At 44.2% G+C, this 21,835-nt stretch overlaps 1 protein-coding gene and 1 non-coding gene across 2 annotated transcripts in view; one reads left to right on the top strand and one right to left on the bottom strand.

The window, feature by feature from the left end:
- Nucleotides 1–21,835, bottom strand: part of LOC145417549 (prolyl 4-hydroxylase subunit alpha-3-like) — an 86,263-nt gene that overhangs the window by 45,698 nt on the left and 18,730 nt on the right. Inside the window, exons 3-4 of the mRNA XM_080286257.1 lie at nt 19,903–20,085; nt 10,023–10,183 (exon numbers count right to left, since the gene is read on the bottom strand). Of these exons, the coding sequence (XP_080142383.1) occupies nt 10,023–10,183; nt 19,903–20,085 (344 nt within the window). The remainder of the gene's footprint in view (nt 1–10,022; nt 10,184–19,902; nt 20,086–21,835) is intronic.
- On the top strand, nt 15,739–15,857 carry LOC145417690 (5S ribosomal RNA). The gene has a single exon (XR_013900553.1). It is a non-coding gene; the product is annotated as a 5S ribosomal RNA (ribosomal RNA).

Raw genomic sequence — 21,835 nt, 5'->3', positions numbered from 1 at the left:
CGGCCTGCAGCTGCTCACCCTCCTACAGGAGACGGCCTGAAGCCGCTCCGGACGCCTATCAGGAGACAGCCGGAAGCCGCTCCCGCCTTCGTCAGGAGACAGCCGGAAGCCGCCCTGAAGGTGTCCCTGGAGAGACGGCCTGTAGCCGCTCCCCCTCCTACAGGAGACGGCCTGAAGCCACTCTGGACGTCAGTCAGGAGACGGCCGGAAGCTGCTCCAAAGGTCAATCAGGAGACGGCCGGAAGCCACTCCCACCTTCATCAGGAGACGGCCGGAAGCCGCTCTGAAGATGCCTCCGGAGAGTCGGCCTGTAGCTGCTCTACCCTCCTGCAGGAGGTGGCCGGTAGCCACTCCGAAGGTGCCCTGAGATAGCCACGGCCAGTAGCCGGGCTCTACCGCCAAAGACGGCCTGAAGCCACTCCATCAGGTGTTGAGCCCGGTCTACCTACCCACAGCATGGAAGGAGCCCCTAGCCTGGAGGAGTATTGGAGAGGTCCTGTGACCACCACCGGGCTCTTCTCCCTACAGCTAGTGGAGACACCTCTGATGGACCCCGATGCTGGCTGATTCTGCAGCTCACTCCTAACGGCGTCCCCGACCTTCAGGGACCACAGCCTCGCGACCACCCCTCAGACTCCTGGGCGGGACCTCCCTGCACCCAGACGCCGGAGATCCTCATCCTCCATCAGGCGCCTGACTCAGAAGTTCAGGCGACTGTTCGGCCCCAGCCCAGAGGGCCAGACTCCCACCCCGAGCCCAGAAGCCTCGGGCCCCTACGCCCTCAGCAGCCCCGGACTAGAGAGGACACCTCTACGCATTGTCCCCTGCCCCCGGGACCGAGCAGCCCCTGGTGGATCCTAGCCCCGTCAGTAGGGAGGCTGAGACTCTGCCACCGCCCCTGCACCTGACTGTGACACATCCGACCTGACAGTGAGTGAAAGTGAACACACGCAGCATAAAGACAGTGTAGGAGTGACAGAATAAAGTGAGCCGGTGGTTAGAACGTAAAAGAAAGTTGTGGAAAAAGATAGTGCAATAGTGAGACAGTGAAGGACGGGTCTACCACAGTGAACAGTGCCGCCGTATCACGTGAAGATCATAAGTAGGCCCCTGTGTTAAAATTCCAGTACCGCCAGCTCCACCAGAGTACATAGTGAAGTAGTGTAATAGTGATGTACGGGCCGAGGTACAGTGAACACTCTATCCAACAGTGACGGCACATCTCGGTAAGACCAAGCTTAGGCCCAGTGTAAAATACTAATGCTACCCAGGGAAATCAGACAACCACCACCACCAGCCTAGGAAATCTAAACTCCCCCACCAACATAAGTGTCTAGCTCAAGTGTTGTTCACCCTAACCAATCTGGTCCTGTACGGTATCCTGCGTGATACTATTATTACATATCTGCAGCCCAAGAATTATAATTGTCCAGTTTATTTGTATTTGTGACATCTGCTTGTTCCTGTGTAAGATTTAGTAATACACATGTAAGGTGTTGCCTTGAGTTTTTGTGTCCTGCCTCTCTCTTATTTGTCTAAGCTCCGGTCTAGAAAGAGAACCCAGCTACTCACTAGGTGCTCTAGGGATGGGAGGCCGACCTAAAACACCTAGCATTACAATTAGTAGTAGTAGTATGGTCCTTTCACCGCAAGAAGTCCATTCAGGGTGGGGTCCAGCTGGTGAATCACCTCTAGCGATGCTTCCAAATCAACCGTAGTACATGCCTCTCTCTCTCTTATTTCCCATCTATGTGCTATTTGAAATTGTTTTTTATATTCTGTTTTTAATAAAGGAAGGTATATAGTACATTGAGTATCACTTTTTTAGAATTATAACAACGATTTCAATGAATTCTATGACACGTGGCAGCGCTTTTTTCCCATGTTGCCACGCCGAGGTCGGCGAGGGACCCAAGGTCAGAGAGAGGATTAGGCCTACAGGGGAAACCTCTTAAAAATAAAACGCGCCTAGGTGTGGAAAAAGTTGAAAATAAATAATATATATATATATATATATATATATATATATATATATATATACAGAGAGAGAGAGAGAGAGAGAGAGAGAGAGAGAGAGAGGGAGAGAAACAGGTGGGATGGGGGTAGGTAGTGAGACAGTGATAATCCGATAATTGGTGGTCAAATTAGCAACGTCGCACTCGGGGAAATCCCAACTTCTGCCACACCCTGAACGGACTTCTTGCTGCGAAAGGACCATAGTAGAAGTAGTAGTAGCAGTATCATCATTATCGGCCAGCTCATGCTGCCCTGATTGTTAGTTGCGTCTTCTTGCTTGATTTCTTTCTTTTTTAGTCTTTCTTTCTTGTCTTGTTTAATTGTGGCAGGCACTTCTACCCTTCAGAATTAACCGATTCCAACCAGATTTGGACACAATGACCAGCCTATGACCTACTGTAGTTGTGTCCACAAGGTTTTGGTTGCTAGGCAACTACCCCATGCCTAGCAATGGCTGATAAACCGCTTTTTTCGTACTTTTCACGTTTTGAGCTGTAGAAGCATTACTAATGCGCGCAGAAAGCTCTGGCTTCTTTAGCCTTGGGGTCATTCCCTATCAGAAGTGTGACATCCATTTACCTCTCTCTCCTCCAGTTTTCTAGTGGCAACCCTGGGAAGATTGGCCTCACCGTCCCTAGCAACCAGTACCGGTTTTCAAAAATGCACCCTTAGTCAGTGGTGCCGTTTCTTACTATATGCGAATTACACGGTTGCATAGAGCCCCCAAAGCCACCAGGGGGCCCCCGAGCTGCTATTATTGGCTTTTTTTATAAATTAAAATGCGTGTTGAGTCACTCTATTTATATTCATGAAATAAATTTTGTAGGAGGTACGGTGGACCCGACAATTATTGGAAGAGCCATAAAGTGAGTAATGTAAGTAAGAGGCCCCCAAACATCATTTCGCTTAGGGCCCCCAAAGGGCTAGAAACGGCAGTGCCCCTAGTTCCCATGTGGCCTGATGGAACTGCATGAAGCTCTGCATGCTTATAGACTTTAAGTAGTACTACAACTTTCTATTGTACACCTATGTGCAGCATTGTCCAGGTCAGGGGTCAAAGGTCATCATATGCAAAAACAGTGAAAATAGCTAAAATCACGACTATGCTCGTGCGAAGTTCTAAGGCTCAGAAGATTATTAAGCCAGGGCCATAATTCTGATATCTCCATTCTAGAAGATTTCAGTGTTCACCACCATCTTTGGCTCTCCTCTCCTTTCACGGATCCACCTAGAGAACAAGGCTACATCTTTTCTATCCTTAATGACCTAGAGCAGCTTGTACAGCATTCTACCAGTATCAATGACCGCTTTGGAGAGAGTTCCAACATACTTGGCCTCTTCCTTACGACTAATACTTCTGCTTACACTATTAATCTTTGCTCTCCAATAGCCACCTTATTACCTTAACCTGTCCTATCACTCCAGTACGGCCTCTGGACCCTCCAAAGAAACATCGGTTGTGGCACTTTGGAGCTGCTAACTAGGAGGCCCTCAGGCAATACTTCTTTGATTTTCCTTGGACTGATAATTGCTGCCATAACCAGAAGCCATCTGAGTGTGCCTTGAACGTTACAGAGGTTATTCTCTCGGGCATGGAAGCATACATTCCTTTCTCATATCCATTGACTAATGCAAGAAAGCCTTGGTTTAATCACGCTTGTTTTAATGCTGTCCAAAACAAGGAAAGGGCCTATAAAGGTACCAGAGCCAACCCACCCCTGAATCACATCTTCTTTATGTTTCTGTCTGGAATCGTGCTAGATCTGTTCTTCGCTCTGCTAAAAATAATTTCATCAGTAATAAATGCTCTCAACTGTCCAACTCGAATTCTTTCCGCTCCTTCTGGCACCTTGCCAAAAACCTTTCTAACAACTTTACCTCATCATCCTTCCCTCCTCATTTCTACTCTGGTGGCTCTGTAGCTATTTCATCTACTCATAAAGCAGATCTCTTTGCTCAGACTTTCTCCTCCAATTCACCTTAGATGATTCCGGTGCTGTTCCTCGATCACTTCCCCCCTCTGACTTCCTCATGGCTGACATTAAAGTTTCTTCAGCTGATGTATTTTCTGCCAACACTGGCCTAAGTACTAACAAAGCATATGGGCCTCATGGAGTCCCTCCTGTTGTCCTCAGAAACTGTGCTTCTGTGCTTACACCCTGCCTAGGCAAACTCTTTCGTCTCTGCCTATCAACTTGTACCTTTCCTTCTTGCTGGAAGTTTGCTCTCATCCAGCCAGTCCCAAAGAAGGGTGACCATTCCCAACCCTCTAACTATCGTCCAATTGCCTTAACATCCTGTATCTCAGAAGTTTATGAGTCAATTCTTAATAGAAAAATTTTAAAGTATCTTTCCTATCACAACCTTCTTTCTGATCATCAGTATGGGTTCCGTCAGGGACGCTCCACTGGCGATCTTCTCATCTACCTTTCAGACTCCTGGTCATCCTTCTTTCGGGACTTTGGCGAAAGCTTTGCCTTTGCACTTGACATCTCAAAGGCCTTCGATCGAGCCTGGCATAAATCTTTAATTTCCAAACTGCCCTCTTACGGTTTCTATCCTTCCATCTGTGCCTTCATCTATAGCTTCCTTTCTGGTAGTTCTATAGCCGCTGTTGTAGACGGCCATCGTTCTTCTAGATCTATCAACAGTGGTGTTCCTCAGGGCTCTGCCCTATCATCAACTCTCTTCCTTTTATTCATCAATGACCTTCTAAGCTGTACATCTAATCCTATCCACTCGTACGCTGATGATTCCACCCTTCACCTTTCCATTCAGTTCCCTCAATGTCTATCTCAGCAGTCACTTCAACAAACAAGGGATGAGGCTATGGCACACCTAATGTCTGACTTGACTCGTATCTCTGACTAGGGTAAAAATAATCTTTTTTTTAATGCATCAAAGACGCAGTTCTCACAACTATCTATCTATCTATCTATTGCCAGACGCCTCAATCCCGTTCGGAGTGGCCACAAACAAATCGCCTATACGTCGCCCTGTCCCCCTCCATTTCACTGCCCCGCTCCCAACTCCCCCCCCCCTCTCTCATATAGCTCTCCACCCCATCCCTCCATCTCATCCTTGGCCTCCCCCTCCCTCTTCCCCTCTCCACCTCACTCACATACACCCTCTTCGTCAGTCTTTCACCCTCCATCCTCTCCACATGGCCAAACCACCTCAGTGTATTCCTCCTAACGCTTCCTATCACATCCACGTCCACACCACAACGCTCCTTTATATTCTCATTTGTCAGCCTGTCTCTCCATGTGACTCCACAGGCTCCTCTTAAATAACTCATTTCCACTGCTCTCACTCTTCACTTGTGTCCTTCCAGCAACGTCCAAGCTTCACTTCCATACGTTTGAGTTGGTATCACAATACTGTCATGTAGTAACTTTTTCACTTCCATGCTCACTTCCCTGCTTCTTATCACTGCTTTCAAGGAACCAGCAACCTTTCTTCCCTGCTGTACCTTTTCAAGCACTTCACCCTCCAAACCTCCATCCTTACTCATCACACTACCCAATTACTTAAACGTACTCACATTTTCCAATTCCTCACCATCCAACCTCGCTGTACATTCACTGACTTCACCTCTCTCAAAGACCATCACTTTACTCTTCCCTACATTCACCTTTAGATTCCGTTTCATACACACTCTCCCAAACTCATCCACCAAGCATTGCAGCTCCCCTTCGTCTTCACTCAACAATACAGTATCATCTACAAACAACAGTACAGGGAGTTTCCAAACACTACCCTCTCTCACCAGGGCCACTCCAACATCCACTACCCTACCTTGTACCTCTTTTATTACCCCATCCATGTACAGATTGAACAACCATGGAGACATGACACACCCCTGTTTCAACCCAACCTTCAAAGAGAAAAATTCACTCAGTTCACCATCCACACGCACTGCAGCCTTAGCAACATCATATCTATCACAGCATTCAACAACTTCCCATCTACTCCATATATTCTTAATACTTTCCACAATCCTTGTTTATCCACCCTGTCATATGCTTTCTCCAAATCCATGAAAGCCACATACAACTTCTTTCCCTTCTCTAGGAACTTTTCCACTAAAGATCTAAGAATGAATATCTGATCTACACAACCTCTTCTCTTCCTAAAGCCTCCCTGTTCTCCTCCAACTAATTCCTCTGTTCTTTCTCTAACTCTGTCAATAAGTATCCTACCATACACTTTTCCTATTATACTAAGAAGACAGATGCTCCTATGATTACCACACACTTCTTTTTCCCCTTTTCCTTTGTGCAAGGGAATAATTATACCAGACTTCCAATCCTCCGGGACTCTACCTTCCTCCCAGGCCAATCTGCAAATTTTCCACATCCATTCTACTACTATTTCTCCCCCATACTTCAGCATTTCACCACACACTCCATCAATTCCTGGGGCTTTCCCCAATTTAACTTTCTTCATTGCTTCCACAACTTCTATCCTACTGATTTCTTCCTGTCTTCTCACCTCCCTCCTTCTCCCAGCCATTCCCCAGCCATTTATACTCGCATTACTTCCATCCTCTATGTTCAACAATTCCTTAAAGCGTTCTCTCCATCTGCGCACTTTTTCTCCCTTCTCCACTAGTAATCTACCATTTTTATCTTTCACTCCCCTGCTAACTTCACTTCCACCCTGTCTTACTCTTTTCATCTCTTTCCAGAACATTTTCTTACAGTCCCTCCACTTTACACTCACGTTCCTTTCAAATTCCTCATCCGCTCTCTTCTTACTCTCTCTTACAAATCTTTTCATCTCTCTCTCTCTTTCTTTCTACATATAACTCTCTCTTCCGCCTCTCAACTTCTTCCACGCCCCTATTTCTCATCCATTCATTGTATGCTTTCGTCTTTTGTGCCACAGCCTGTCTCACCTCTTCATTCCACCACGCTATTCCTTGCACACCCCTCCGTCTTCTCTTCATCCCACACACCACATCACATGCTGCACATATTTCTTCTGTAAATATCCTGCTCACACCTTCCACGTCCCCCATCTGCTCCAATTCATATTTGCCTAATCGTTCCTCCACTTCTCTCTTATACTCTGCCTTTTTCTCATCCTCTTGTAACCTTTCCACTCTCCTTACACATACTCCTTCTTCCCGTCCCTCCCTTCCTCTATTTCTCCATCCTAATTGGACCTTGATTCTGGCCACCACCAAGTAGTGGTCAGAAAGTCCACTCCCCCAACCTCTATAAGCTCTTGCATCCATTACACATTTTCACATCCTTTCATCCACACACACATAATCAATCATTGCCTTCCTTTCATTCAGTTCACCACCCACCCTTCTCATCACTCACCAAGTATACCTGTGGATCATTTTGTGCCTGAAGAGGGTATTGGCTATCACCAACCCCCTCCCAGCACAAATGTCCACTAACGCACTGCCATTCTCATCTATTTCAGTAGGCACACCCCACCCACCAACTATTCCATCCTTCACATTCCCTACTTTACCATTCATATCACCGATCAAAAACACTCTCTCATTCCTTCCAAACTTTTCCATGCACACTTCCACATTTGTCCAGAACTCTTCTCTCATTCTGCTTGCACGATCTTGTGTTGGCACATATACACACACAATCGCCCACATTTGTATTCCAACTTTCAATCTTACCCACACAATCCTTGACCCAACTGATCCATCCTCTCTTATGCTCTTCTTCCATCTTTTACTCACAACTGTACATACTCCTTCTTTTGCCCTCTCATTCTCACCTACTCCTGCACATATACCCCATCCATACTCGCTTTCTCTCACACTCTCACCTCTCCATTTCGTTTCAGTTATTCCACATACATCAACTTTTACACCCTCAAGCACCTGGACAATCTCTCTCTCTTTCATCTCATCATTCGCTCCCCTTACATTCCAAGTTCCGATAACCATGTCCTTTGTCCGGTCCTTGGTCGTCATCTTTTGTTCAGTCCTTGTCCGAGGCTTATTGTTTGCCTTTTTAGTTAGTTGTTTTCCGGGGAGGAGCACTAACCCTCCGCCAACCCTTTTAGTCATCTTTTACAACAAGCAGGGATACTGGGGGAGTACTCTTGAAAACCCCCCTACCCCCAAGTGTACCCACTAATGTTTAATAATATTCAGCTTAATCCTGCATCATGCTTGAACATGCTTGGGGTTTCATTCACTCGGGACTTATCTTGGAAAGATCATATTACATCTCTTGTAAAATCTGCTTCCAAGAGATTAGCTGTGTTAAGCCGACTCCGTTCCTTTTTTACCCCTGCGCAGTTGTTGACTCTATATACGGGTTTTACCCGCTCCTGTGTGGAGTACAACTCTCATGTGTGGGGAGGCTTCCCACATACACCTCTTCTCAATAGGGTGGCGTAAAAGGCTTTTCGTCTCATTAATTCTCCTCCTCTTACTGACTCTGTTCAACCTCTGTCTCATCGCTACACTGTTGCATCTTTATCTCTTTTCTATCGCTACTTCAATGGTCATTGCTCCTCTGAATTGTCTGCTTGCATTCTTCCACCTCTACTACGGGCGCGTAGCACCTGTCTAGCAGCAAACTCTCATCCCTTTTCTGTCCAACTCTCTAATGCAAGAGTTAACCGTTACTCCCAGTCCTTCATTTATGCAACAGGTCAACTTTGGAGCTGTCTCCCTCTGTCTGTATTTCCTGCTAGCTATGATCTCCAGTCTTTCAAATGCAGTGTGTCCAGGCATCTCGAAATGATCGGATCTTGAATTTGGCTCTCTCTTGTATTCTGTTTTTCTCTTGGAAGGAGCAGTTATTGTGGGCCCGTGGCCTTTGGTTCCTTCTTCCTAGTATAAAAAAAAAAAAAAACTTGGGTGGAACGTGCACTGGAGTACCTCCATACAAAAGTGACATTTAGTGTCGAAACTCACTTCTAGTTACTGGAAGCGCCACCTGAAAGTTGTACCTCTGGTGGGCCATTCCACGAATTTCAAGATCCCTAGCTCCACAGTGGATGGATGGAATCGAATGAAATTTTGTATGCTTATAGACGCTAATGAGTACTAAAAGTGTGCTTCGTTCACGCATGACCTAGGCTATATCCGTAAAGTCAAGGGTCAAAGGTCATCAAATGCAGAAAATATGAAAAGCGCTAAAATTACGACCTAGCTTGCGCAAAATGCTAAGGCTCAGAAGATTATTAAGCCAGGGCCATGATTCTTAGGTAGAATATTCCACTGGAGTACCTCCAAATAGAAATGACTTTTAGTGTCGAAACTCACTTCTGGCCGCTGACAAAGCTTTGTCCGCCTAGAGAAGGCCATTATCGCCTACTGGTTTGTTATTATTTAGTCACTGTCATCATTATCATTTTCATCGTCTTTATCATGATAATCGATATCCGAAAACAATGAGTGGTTTTCTAGTAAATAAGCTTGAGGCAGCAAATTGCCCCATAGCCTGATCATTGCATTTTCATTATTAAATTCATTACCATCTGGTTCTCATGAGCTATTACCTCCTTTGTATAATGATCTTGTCCTGAAATATTTGCTCGTATAGTGCTTTTCTACCTCACTGAGAACAGCTACTTGACAGTTCTACTTTTGTACTCTCCTTTCTGGATTCTACCTCGCCCATCATGCAGTCTCTACGGAGGGAATTGTGGTTGAGGTGATGATCCTGATCACAATGTACTTACATAATGCATTTATCTCCCACACAACAGATAGCGTCACACACCTTTACATATCATCGCTTGAACTTTCACGCCCAGCATCCCTACTGGATACTGGCTAGGGTTGTATCTTTTAGGACTGGTGTGATGGTATCAGAAGGAGTGTTTTATGACGTCCAGGCTGGTGTTGTGGAAGACTAGTTACGACTGTTTTAATGAAATTTCCATCCCAGAGTGTTCCCTACCCCTACCTGGGATCGAACTCATGTCCTCTCAGACAACAGTACTTCCCTAATCACTTGACCACCACCTTCCCATATACTTAACCTACAGTAACCCGTAACCTTACCCACCCAGATCCGCTGCAAGGGTGTTGAGTGGTGAGAGGGCTTGCATGAGGGTTGGCCATCCGAGTGCCGTGTGGCGGGTGAGAGCTAGGGCGTGCAGCGGGTGGTGCACGAAGCTGGCTGACGTGGCATCGGCTGCCTCAAGCTCTTCCCACGACTCAAGGTACCTTAGAGATACAGAGTGCAGTGGCATTAACCTCTTCAATACGTGAAGTAGTGAAACGCATATGATATTCTACTTTACAGTGTTCTGACGACCATCAGATTAACTCATTTATTTAATTCTATTTCGTTCTAAGTAGCACTACGTCATGACATGTCAATATACGAGTAGAGAGAGAGAGAGAGAGAGAGGGAGGGAGAGATACCGTATATATATATATATATATATATATATATATATATATATATATATATATATATATATATATATATATATATATATATATATATACCTAGGCTGCTTCCCCAAAGGAAAGGGAGGTAGCCGAGACAGTCGACACGCTCCCAATTTACTTATCCACTCAAAACATTCATTCGCATCTTAACCCCAAAGGGGAGAAGGGACAGATCCTCGCCACACCACACCGCACGAGTGTCAACAGCGCAGTGCAATCAGTGACATCCGCAGCAGGGCCCGACAGCAGAGCTGGTTTACCCCTGCCACATCATAATAGATCCATCCCCTTACCCGCACCTGACCTGATCAGCTGATAAGACAAATATTTCTTCCAGGCACACCATGCATACCAACTACACTTTCAACTGCTACATTTCCCACTCTAGCATTCAGATCTCCCATCATTACCACATTCACATTCGTTCCAAAACTCTGCAGACACTCATCGACATCACTCCAGAAAGACTCCGCTTCTTCTGCATCCCTTTCGCTGCCAGGCACATATGCACTCACAAACACCCACAACTCACGTAAAATTTCGCTTTCACCCACATCAGTCTCGATGACACCTCCTTCCATTCAGTCACACACTGCTGCACGTCCGGGCTCACTAACAAGGCCACACTTTCTCTTGCCCTTCCTTTATCAACACCTGACATTCTTCCATTCACATTTCCAAAATTAGACTCACATTTCCCTTTCATCTTCGTTTCACTCAAAGCTAACACATCCAACTTTCTTCTCCTACTTTTCCTCCCTTTTAGCCTCAATCGTACTGCATCCACGCACATACATAGACCCACTGTTCAGGGTATACGGGGATAACACAATCCCCCATCCCTTTCTCTTCCCTGTCTCATTGTGGGAACGAAAAAAAAAAAAAAAAAACAGGAGAGAGTCCTTAGTCCCCACACCACGCCCCTTTAGTTGCCTTTTACGACACGCAGGGAATACGGTGGCAGAATTCTTCCTAACAATGCAACCTGGCCGCAGAGTGGTAGTACGGTACCATCCTATAATGCGGCCAGATTGTGTCCCTTCCGCCACAGGGGGGTACGAATGATATGGATGTGTGTTGAGCGAAAGATAGTGGTTGGAAATACCTTGTTTAAGAAGAAGGATATTTATAAGCATACATGGGTGAGACAGGAGGGTGGAAGGGTTGTTGATAGAACATTGATGGACTACGTGGTTGTGTCCAGGAATGTAATAGGAAGATAGTTGGATGTCAGAGTTTTGAGAGGGGAAGGTGGAGGTAAGTCTGACCACTACCTGGTGGAGGGAAAGTTGAGAGTACTGTAGGTAAGAGATGGGTGACAGCTAGGAGAGTTAGGTGTGGCAGGAAGATTTTGAAAGTGAGTGAGTTGGATAAAAAAGAGAAAATGCTAGGGTGTCAGGAGAAGTTGAAAGATGAGTGTAACGCGGTGAAAGATCAGGAGAATGGCAATGTGGAGGAGAAATGGCACTTGTTTAAGGGTGCTGTAGTGGGGCATGCGGAAAAGGTGTGTGGTGTGAGACGAGTGGGTGGTGGTGCAAGAAAGGGAAGTGGATAGTGGTGCGAGGAACTAAGTATGACTGTGGCTGAGAAGAAACGTGCATATGAAGTGTGGCTGCAGAGGAAGGATGAGGTGTCATATGAAAGGTATAAAGAAAAAGGGAATAGGGCGAGAAGGACTGTGCGTGATGCTAAAGTGGCAGCAGATGAGAGGTGAATTTTCAGCAGAATAAGAAAATGTTTTGGAAGGAGGTGAAAAGGGTGCAAATGGGAGAGTCTGAGAAGGAAGAGCGAGTAAAAGCAGAGGATGGAAGGGTGTTAATTGAGATTGATACAATAAGGAAGAGATGGGCAGAGTATTTTGAAAGACTGTTAAATGTAGAGGAGGAAAGGGTGACTGAGTTTGTGGCAGATGGAAGGGTTCAAGGAATAAATGTGTTAGGAGAGTTGACTGCTTCTTTGATCACGATGGAGGAAGTGCAGGAGGCAGTAAAGGAGATGAAAACAGGGAAAGCTGCAGGTATGGATGGGTGTGTTGTGGAATGCCTGAAAGCTGGTGGAGCGAATATTGTTGAGTGGTTAGTAAGATTGTTGAATGTGTTTTGTGAGAGGTATGGTGCCAACTGACAGGGCAAGTGCTTGTGTGGTTCCGTTGTATAAAGGAAAGAGTGATAAGTATGAATGTACTATATCTATAGGGTTATAATCTGTTGAGTGTTGTAGGTTAGGTGTATGGTAGAGTGTTAATTAAGTGAGTTGGAGAGTGTACAAAGGAAGTGATTGGTGATGAGCAGTGAGGCTTTAGGAGAGGGAGGGGATGCGTGGATCAGGTGTTTGCTATGAGACAGGTGTATGAAAAGTATTTAGCGAAAGGAAAGGATGTGTTTTGGGCGTTCATGGATTTAGAGGAAGAGTATGAGAGAAATGATAGAGAGGCTTTGTGGACTGTTTTGAGATTGTGTGGACTTAATGATAGGTTGCTCAAAAGAGTGAAAAGTTTTTAGGTAAATAGCACAGCGTGTGTAAGAGTGGAAAATACTGTGAGCGATTGGTTTCCCGTGGGAGTTGGACTGCGTCAGGGATGTGGGATGTCACCTTGGTTGTTTAATATTTATATGGATGGTGTTGTTAGGGAGGTGAACGCGAGTGTTAGGTGGAGGTTTGAGTCTGGCGAATGCTGATGGTAAAGAGTGGAATCTGAATCAGCTGCTGTTTGCGGATGATATTGCACTAGTGGCTGATTCGGGAGAGAGATTGAGACAGTTGGTAGAGGAGTTTGGAAGGGTGTGTGAAAGGAGGAAATTCAGAGTGAATGAAAATAAGAGTGAAGTGATGAAGTGTACGAAGTTGGTAGATGATAGAAGGATGAATATAGTTTTGAATGGTGAGTTGCTTGAGGAGGTAGAGTGTTTTAAGTATTTAGGGTCACGTGTTGCTGTGGATGGCATAACTGATGCAGAAGTGAAGTTTAGAATGAATAAAGATGCCTGGAGGAATGAAAAAAGTGTTTAGATGTTGTTTGCTTAGAATGGATGTAAAGAGATGGCTGTATGAGGGTGTAGTGGTGCCGACTGCGTTATATGGGGCTGAAACATGGAATATGTGTGTAGCAGAGAGGAAAAGTTTGAATGTAGTGGAGATGAGGTATCTGAGGGGTGTGTGTGAAGTTATGCATATGGAACGAGTGAGAAATGATGAAGTGCGAAAGAGAACTGGAGTTATGCGGGAGATGGCTGGTCGAGTTGAGCAGAAAGTGTTGCAATGGTTTGGGCATATGAAGAGAATGGATGATGAGCTATTGGTGAAAAAGATAGCTTGGTCGGATGTGAGAGGTGGTGTAAAGCTGAGAGGAAGACCATGAACAGGATGAATGGATAGTGCGAAGAGAGCGTTGGATGCGAGAGGGATGTCTGTTGAGCAAGGAAGAGTGGCTGTGCGTGATAGGAATGACTGGAGAGAATTTGTGAATGAATAAATGGTGACGTGGCTCGGAGGGGATATTCTCCCGCATTTGGTCTGATCAGCTGATCAGGTCAGGTGCGGGTAAGGGGATAGGTCCATCATGATGTGGCAGGAGTAAACCAGCTCTGCTTTCGGGCCTGCTGTGGATGTTGCCGATTGCACTGCGCAGCTGACCCTCGTACAGTGTGGTGCGGTGAGGATCCATCCCTTCTCCCCTATGGGCTAAGATACGAATACATGTGTGTGTTTGGTGAATGTTGATGTTGATGGTGGAGAGTGGAATCTGAAGCAGCTGCTGTTTGCAGATGATACTGCACTGGTGGCTGATTCAGAGAAGAGATTGAGACAGTTGGTAGAGGAGTTTGGAAGAGCGTGTGAAAGGAGGAAATTGAAAGTAAATGAGAATAAAAGTAAAGTGATGAAGTGTACGAGGTTGGTAGATGGTTGGGGGATGAATATAGTTTTGAATGGTGAGTTGCTTGAGGAGGTAGAGTGTTTTAAATATTTAGGGTCACATGTTGCTGTGGATGGAAGAATAGATGCAGAAGTGAAGTTTAGAATGAATGAAGTAGGTAAGGTGCTGAGAGGAATGAAAAAGTGTTTAGATGTCGTTCGCTTAAAATGGATTTAAAGAGAAGGCTGTATGAGGATGTTGTGGTACCAACTGCGTTATATGGGGCTGAAACATGGAATATGGGTGTAGCAGAGAGGAAAAGTTTGAATGTAATGGAAATGAGGTGTCTGAGTAGTATGTGTGGAGTGACGCGTATGGATCGAGTGCGAAATGATGAAGTGCGAAGGAGAACTGGTGTTCTTCAGGAGATGGCTGGTAGAGTTGAGCAGAGGGTGTTTTTTAATGGTTTGGGCATATGGAGAGAATGGAAAATGAGCAATGGTGAAAAAGATAACTAGATCTGATGTGAGAGGTGTAAGGCTGAGAGGGAGACCACGAATAGGATGGATGGACAGTGTGAAGAAAGCATTGGATGCGAGAGGGATGTCTGTTGAGCAAGGAAGAGTGGCTGTGCGTGACAGAAATAAATGGAGAGAAATTGTGAATGGGTAAATGATGACGCAGCCCTGAGGGGATATTCTCCCGCATTTGGTCTGATCAACTAGTCAGGTCAGGTGCGGGTAAGGGGATGGGTCTATTATGATGTGGCAGGGGTAAACCAGCTCTGCTGTCGGGCCCTGCTGCGGATATCACTGATTGCACTGCGCAGTTGACCCTTGTGAGGTGTGATGTGGTGAGGATCTGTCCCTTCTCCCCTTTGGGGCTAAGATGTGAATGAATGTGTTTGAATGGATGAGTAAATTGGGAGTGTGACGTCCTGTCTCGGCTACCTCCCTTTCCTTGGGGGAAGCAGCCTAGGTGTGTGTATATATATATATATATATATATATATATATATGTGTGTGTGTGTGTGTGTGTGTGTGTGTGTGTGTGTGTGTGTGTGTGTCTGTCTGTCTGTCTGTCTCTGTGTGTGTATTATGTATACAGGGTGATTCAGAAAACGTTTTCATAAATCTGAGGACATATTCATCAGACAAAAATAAGACTATATTACTCTATGACGTTTCTGGGTTTTGTAATTTCGGTGATATTACACGTCTAAAGTTATCGATAAATAGAAATTTAAAAAGTCTCGGGAGTGACAATGATAATCTCATAGCTAACCCATGGCAGGAAGGCTAGGCCAGCATAATGCAGTTGGAATAACTGTTCTGAATCGCTATACAAATTCGAATTTTCAAATGTTCAATGCATTATTATTATTATTATTATTTGGCCTATTCGTAGTAGTAGTATGAGTAGGAGGAGGGAGAGTACTACTACTAATTCGACAATGAATGTATTTTTTATTTATAATGGCCATGCCACGTTGAGTACACCGCTTCCCGTCCGATCAGCGAAGTTAAGCAACGTTGGGTCTGGTTAGTACTAGGATGGGTGACCGCCTGGGAACACCAGATGCTGTTGGCATAACGTTCTCCCTACGTGTCAAGTGGGGTTGGTGGAGGATTAGTGCCCCTCCCTGTAAAATAATTAACTTTAAGCCCTTGGCCACCCCGTTTGGGATACATGGCGTCTGGCAATGAATGAACAAAATGAATTTACTTACCTACTTACTTTAGTAGTAGCAGTAGTAGTAGTACAGTAGTGGTAGTAGTAGTAATGTCACTGAATACACGAGTCCTAACATACATAAAAGAAGACAGGTTGTTTTTTTTACCGGCCACAATTTGAGCAATGAAACTCCGGTGTGTGCCTCAGATTTTGAACACTGTTGTCGAATGCTAAAAAACATGGCAAATGTTTATTTAACCCTCTAACCGCGGGCATTGTTTTGACCCGACTGGCCCCCCCCCCGCGGGGGTTCCAGCCAAAATGTAAACAAACTTTAAACCTTTATAACTCTGCACAGAATAAATCTAGAGCGAAAAATAAGGTACCATTAGAAAGTACTAACCTTCGGCTTTGCAATGATGTAGGTTTCATGATTTCGTTGACTATCACTGGATGGGCAGTGCCATTAGAAGTGAGCGACCTAAAATCACTATTTTTCGCTCACACACCATTACCAAATCCCAACCTCATTCTGATAATAATACTATAAACATATATGAACACTGCACATACGATAAACACCCACTCTGTGTTCACTGAGGCAGGTAAAAGGCACTGTAATTGCCTGCACTTCACTGCCACATCAGCACTGTTGTCACTCACACAGCTGGACAGATACTGATGCGTGTTTGGTCAGGGGTGGGGTGAGGGGCCCGGGGGGTGGGAGGAGGGAGGTAGGGGTCAGCTGGAGTGAAAGAACTTAATAGCTACTCTCCCTTGAAACAATTGGCGCGCGGAAAAACGTGCGGTATTCAAAATATTCACAAACATTCCAGAATGACACCTGCAGTTTGGTCCAGTTTTTGCAATGTCATTCTCGAATGACACCCGCGGTTAAGGGGTTAAGGCTTACATTTGTCCGCTGTACAAGATAAATGGGGAGAAAAGGTAAAGATATTTAATGACACAGATCGGCAATTAACCCTTTAACCGTGGGCATTGTTTTGACCCGACTGGCACCCCCCCTCTGGGGTTCCAGCCAAAATGTAAACAAACTTTAAACCTTTATAGCTCTGCACAGAATAAATCTAGAGCGAAAAATAAGGTACCATTAGAAAGTACTAACCTTCGGCTTTGCAATGATATAGGTTTCATGATTTCGTTGACTATCACTGGATGGGCAGTGCCATTAGAATTGAGCGATCTAAAATCGCTATTTCTCGCTCACACACCATTACCAAATGCCAACCTCATTCTGATAATAATACTATAAACATATATGAACACTGCACATACGATAAACACCCACTCTGTGTTCACTGAGGCAGGTAAAAGGCACTGTAATTGTCCGCACTTCACTGCCACATTAGCGGTGTTGTCACTCACAAAGCTGGACAGATACTGATGCGTGTTTGGTCAGGGGTGGGGTGGGGGGCCCGGGGGGTGGGAGGTGGGGGCCCGGGGGGTGGGAGGAGGGAGGTAGGGGTCGGCTGGAGTGAAAGAACTTAATAGCTACTCTCCCTTGAAACAATTGGCGCGCGGAAAAAACGCGCAGCATTCAAAATATTCACAAACATTCCAGAATGACACCCGCGGATTGGTTCAGTTTTTGCAATGTCATTCTGGGATGACACCCGCGGTTGAAGAGTTAATAAAATATGGAATGGCAACAATGCTCCGTTTATGACTGTTAAGCACATAAATCGGACAAGTACAGTATGATAGTGATGTTTAGGTACTCTACCCCGCAAGTATTGAAAGGTTCACATGCAACTGATCCAAACAAAATTAATGAAAACGATCAGTTAGTTGTGAGTATGAATAACTTTTGAGGTGATACTTCTACAGGCATATGTTTTTCATCCCGTTTCGTTTACTTATGTGCTACGAGCATAATGACCACATGAGGTGGTTGGAAATATCAGAAGACTGTTCAGCAAGCTTCAATGATTGGAAGAATACTTTATGGCTCAGTGAACGGCAGACCATGGAGAAGTATGGATACCATGAGTGCGCAGATATGCACCTCGCTCTAGGAGAAGCTATGGGAAATGCTGCTACAGTGATGCGACAGTACAGTGAAAAATATCCCAACTGTTGACTCCCATCATGACCAACATTTCTCACAGTAGACCGTCGGTTAAGAGAAACAAGTTCACATATACCACGGAGACCAGACAGAGGACGGCCACGTGAACACCACTGAGACAATACAGAGGAACTGATTCTCAATGTCATTGATGAAAATCCAAGCACGAGTACAAAACTAATTGCCTCTCAGTATCACCTGCCACAATCATTCGTTTGGAGAATTTTAAATCGAAATAATCTTCATCCTTATCACCATCAAAAGATTCATGTATTGCATGAAGGTGATAATCAGGACTGATTAGTGTTTTGTCGGTGGTTGCCTCATCAATAGAATTATGAACCTCCACAATACACACACTTGGGCAAGCGAATATCCTCATGCCACAACTGTCACAGCACACCGAGGAAAATTCTCAATAAACATTTGGCCCGGCATAATTGGTGATCATCTCACTGGGCCACATGTTCTAACTCACCGCCTTACAGGGGAGACTTACGCAAGATTCCTTTAAGAGGATGTACCACTACTACTCAAAGTCGTCTCCATCAGGACCAGGCAACAAATGTGGTACATGCACGATGGTGCTCCAGCACATTATGCTCGTGTGACAAGAGTTACCTGGATGATGCGTATCCCAACAGTTGGATTGGGCGTAGTGGCCCTGTTTCATGGCCACCGCGGTCACCTGATTTAAATCCACTTGATTACTACTTGTGGGGACACATGAAGATCAGAGTGTAAGCTACTGAGTCCAGACTCGCGAGTAACTGTGGAATCGCATTCCAGAGGCAGCTGCAACAATTAGCAACAACCCAGAGTGTTTGAGCGTGTACGACAATCACTAATATGTCGTGCTGAAGCTTACATCAGTGAAGACGGAAGGAACTTTGAACATCTACTCTCAATAATACCTCTAATGTAGCTGTAAATTAAGTATGTTTAAAAATGTTACATTTCATTTGTCCTTCATTTTTTAAAGATAAAATAACAAAGTAAAAATAAGTATTATTACAAAACAGGAAAAAAACAACAAAAACAATAAGAACAACAACAACAATAACAACAACAACAAACACAACAGCAATAATAATAAATAAATACTTAAAAATAAATAAATGTTGACTTAGTGTAAGTAATACTTCTCCTCCTCCTCCTCCTCCTCCTCCTCCTCCTCCCCCTCCTCCTCCTACTACTGCTACTGAGAATAATAGTAATAATAATAATAATAATAATAGTAGTAGTAGTAGTAGTAGAAGTACTGGTGGTGGTGGTGGTAGTAGTAATAGTAGTAGTAGTAGTAGTAGTAATAATAGTAAGAATAATAACAGTAATAATAATAATTTGGCAAGCAAATAAAAAATACATAATTAAATGTTGAATTAGTATTCCACCTCCTCCTCCTCCTCCTCCTCCTCCTCCTACTACTACTACTACTACTACCACTACTACTAGGCCTAATAATAATAATAATAATAATAATAATAATGCATTGAACGTTTAAAAATTCGAATTTGTAAAGCGATTCAGAACAGTTACTCCAACCGCATTATTACGTGCTTGCCTAGCCTTCCTGCCATGGGTTAGCTATGAGATTATCATTGTCACTCCCGAGACTTTAAATTTCTATTTATCGATAACTTTAGACGTGTAATATCATCGAAATTACAAAAACCAGAAACGTCATAGAGTAACATAGTCTTATTTTTGTCTGGTGAATATGTCCTCAGATTTATGAAAACGTTTTTTGAATCACCCTGTATATATATATATATATATATATATATATATATATATATATATATATATATATATATATATATATATATCCAGAGAGAGAGAGAGAGAGAGAGTAATGGTGGTATAATATACTTGGTAATTGCGTTATGAGCGTCCAGCAGCAGTCCAGCCATCGCCCTCAACCGCTCCGACGCCCGCGCCTCCTGCTCCGCCAGCTGCGCCAAGTGTGCCGTGGAGGTGGCCAGGGGAGGCGTAGGAGGCAGTTGCCTGGCCGCCTCAAGTCTTTCCTTCGTCGGGACCCCACACTGCTGACCCCTGGCGCACCACGCACCAACCAGCGCAACCATCAACACAGATATACCCATCATCATCTGTCAAGCACGTAATTATGTAGTCTTTTATTCTGATATACCCATTAAATAACACAGTTGGGGTACTCAGCCGAAACGCTTGTTGACAGACTTCTGCAATTTGACAAGACCTCTGGATTAAAATGGAGTATCCAATGATGAGAAAACTGCCACTGAGGTGCTTCCGTCACTTACTAAGTCGCTATAAACATGGTCAACTCTTGCGATTTGTATGGCTGTTTGATAAGCAGAACATCCAGTTGCCTTGAAACCAAACAAACAAATCGCAAGCGTTCGCAGTGTTCACAGTGCCTCAGCGGTTGACGGACGCAGCTGATGAAAATCCAAGTTAGGCTGAATCGACTGTTTCCTTAGACTAAACACAATATACCTATATATCTCTTGCCGGGGTACTAGCATAAGCAACACTACAAAATTTACACAAAACACTGGGATTTTGTCAACCCACTGAAGGACAGTGATTTCCGTATTATTATTGTTCTTTTACCACCATGGAGACTGATGGACGAGTACTATCTACGTCCCCTGTAATAACGGAGGATGAAACACAAAAACCCCTTACTGAATACTTACTGCCTACTACCTGCTATACCTTACTCCCCTACTACCCATGTTTGCCTTACTACTTATCTTGCTGCTGCCAGACGATTTTATTCAATTTTATGTACATACATACATACATAAATACATACGTACATGTATACATATACCCATACGTAGATATGGTATATATATATACATATATATATATATATATAATCTAGGCTGGATTCGAATATCCGACTTCCTGACTTATCGCCAATAGAGAAATATTCAGCATTGCCTTAACTGAAGCAACTTATCTCGGCGGGTGTTATACAAGCATATCCCGAGACCATTTGTTACTCTAACACACAGTACAGTTAGCTCTTCCTCTTCGTTTGTACATTTCTGGCACAAATTCAAGCAATCTTATCTTTTTCCTACATGAATAAGATCAGTTAGAGATTTATTTGATGGATATTTGGTAAGGGAGGTCGGCGTGGAGTGGTGGTATTGATTGAGGCTGATGGCGGCATAGTAACTCTCTTTGTATCGTTTACCATTGCCTCCTGTCCGGTTCACGCTTACTTTTTATTTTCATTCTCGCTTGTCAACAGCTGAACAGCCAGATGATCTTAACCTTTGTTAATGTCCATAACTTCACATTTCAAAACACTTTCTCTCACTCTTGTTCAAGTTGTATATTCATACGAATCATTTATTTCTGCAGCTATATAACAAATATATCCAAAATGGCACAACTGTATATTCAGAAATTGCTTAGAACACCAAAAATAAAGCCAGTTTTTAGCAGGAGAAAATTTTAGGTTTATAGCTAAGGTGGTTGACACGTTATTCAGCCCCAGAAACGCCGTTTCACACCCCATGAGCATACACCCCCAAGTTTATCCTTCAGCTGTGGTTATGTGAGCTGAATAAAATCGTCCGTCATAGGATAGAATTAGATGCGAAATTCTTCATTGAAGTCGAGAACGTCAATCGTCATGGAGTTTAACATTTGTGGTGCCTTGTGTTTTTCTTGAGCATTCATCTAATCCAAACTAAAATGAAAGGCACAACAGACAACACACTTCGCAGTCTAAGGATCAACATCTGCACTTCGATGTTATATTTTTATTTAATCAAGCTACCACCAGAAGATTATATTCAAC

The sequence above is a fragment of the Coenobita brevimanus genome, chromosome 110 (assembly GCF_032717465.1).
Source record: "Coenobita brevimanus isolate Jiangsu-jjx chromosome 110, ASM3271746v2, whole genome shotgun sequence".
Classification (NCBI taxonomy): Eukaryota; Metazoa; Arthropoda; class Malacostraca; order Decapoda; family Coenobitidae; genus Coenobita; species Coenobita brevimanus.
This window is presented reverse-complemented; position numbering and strand designations above follow the sequence as displayed.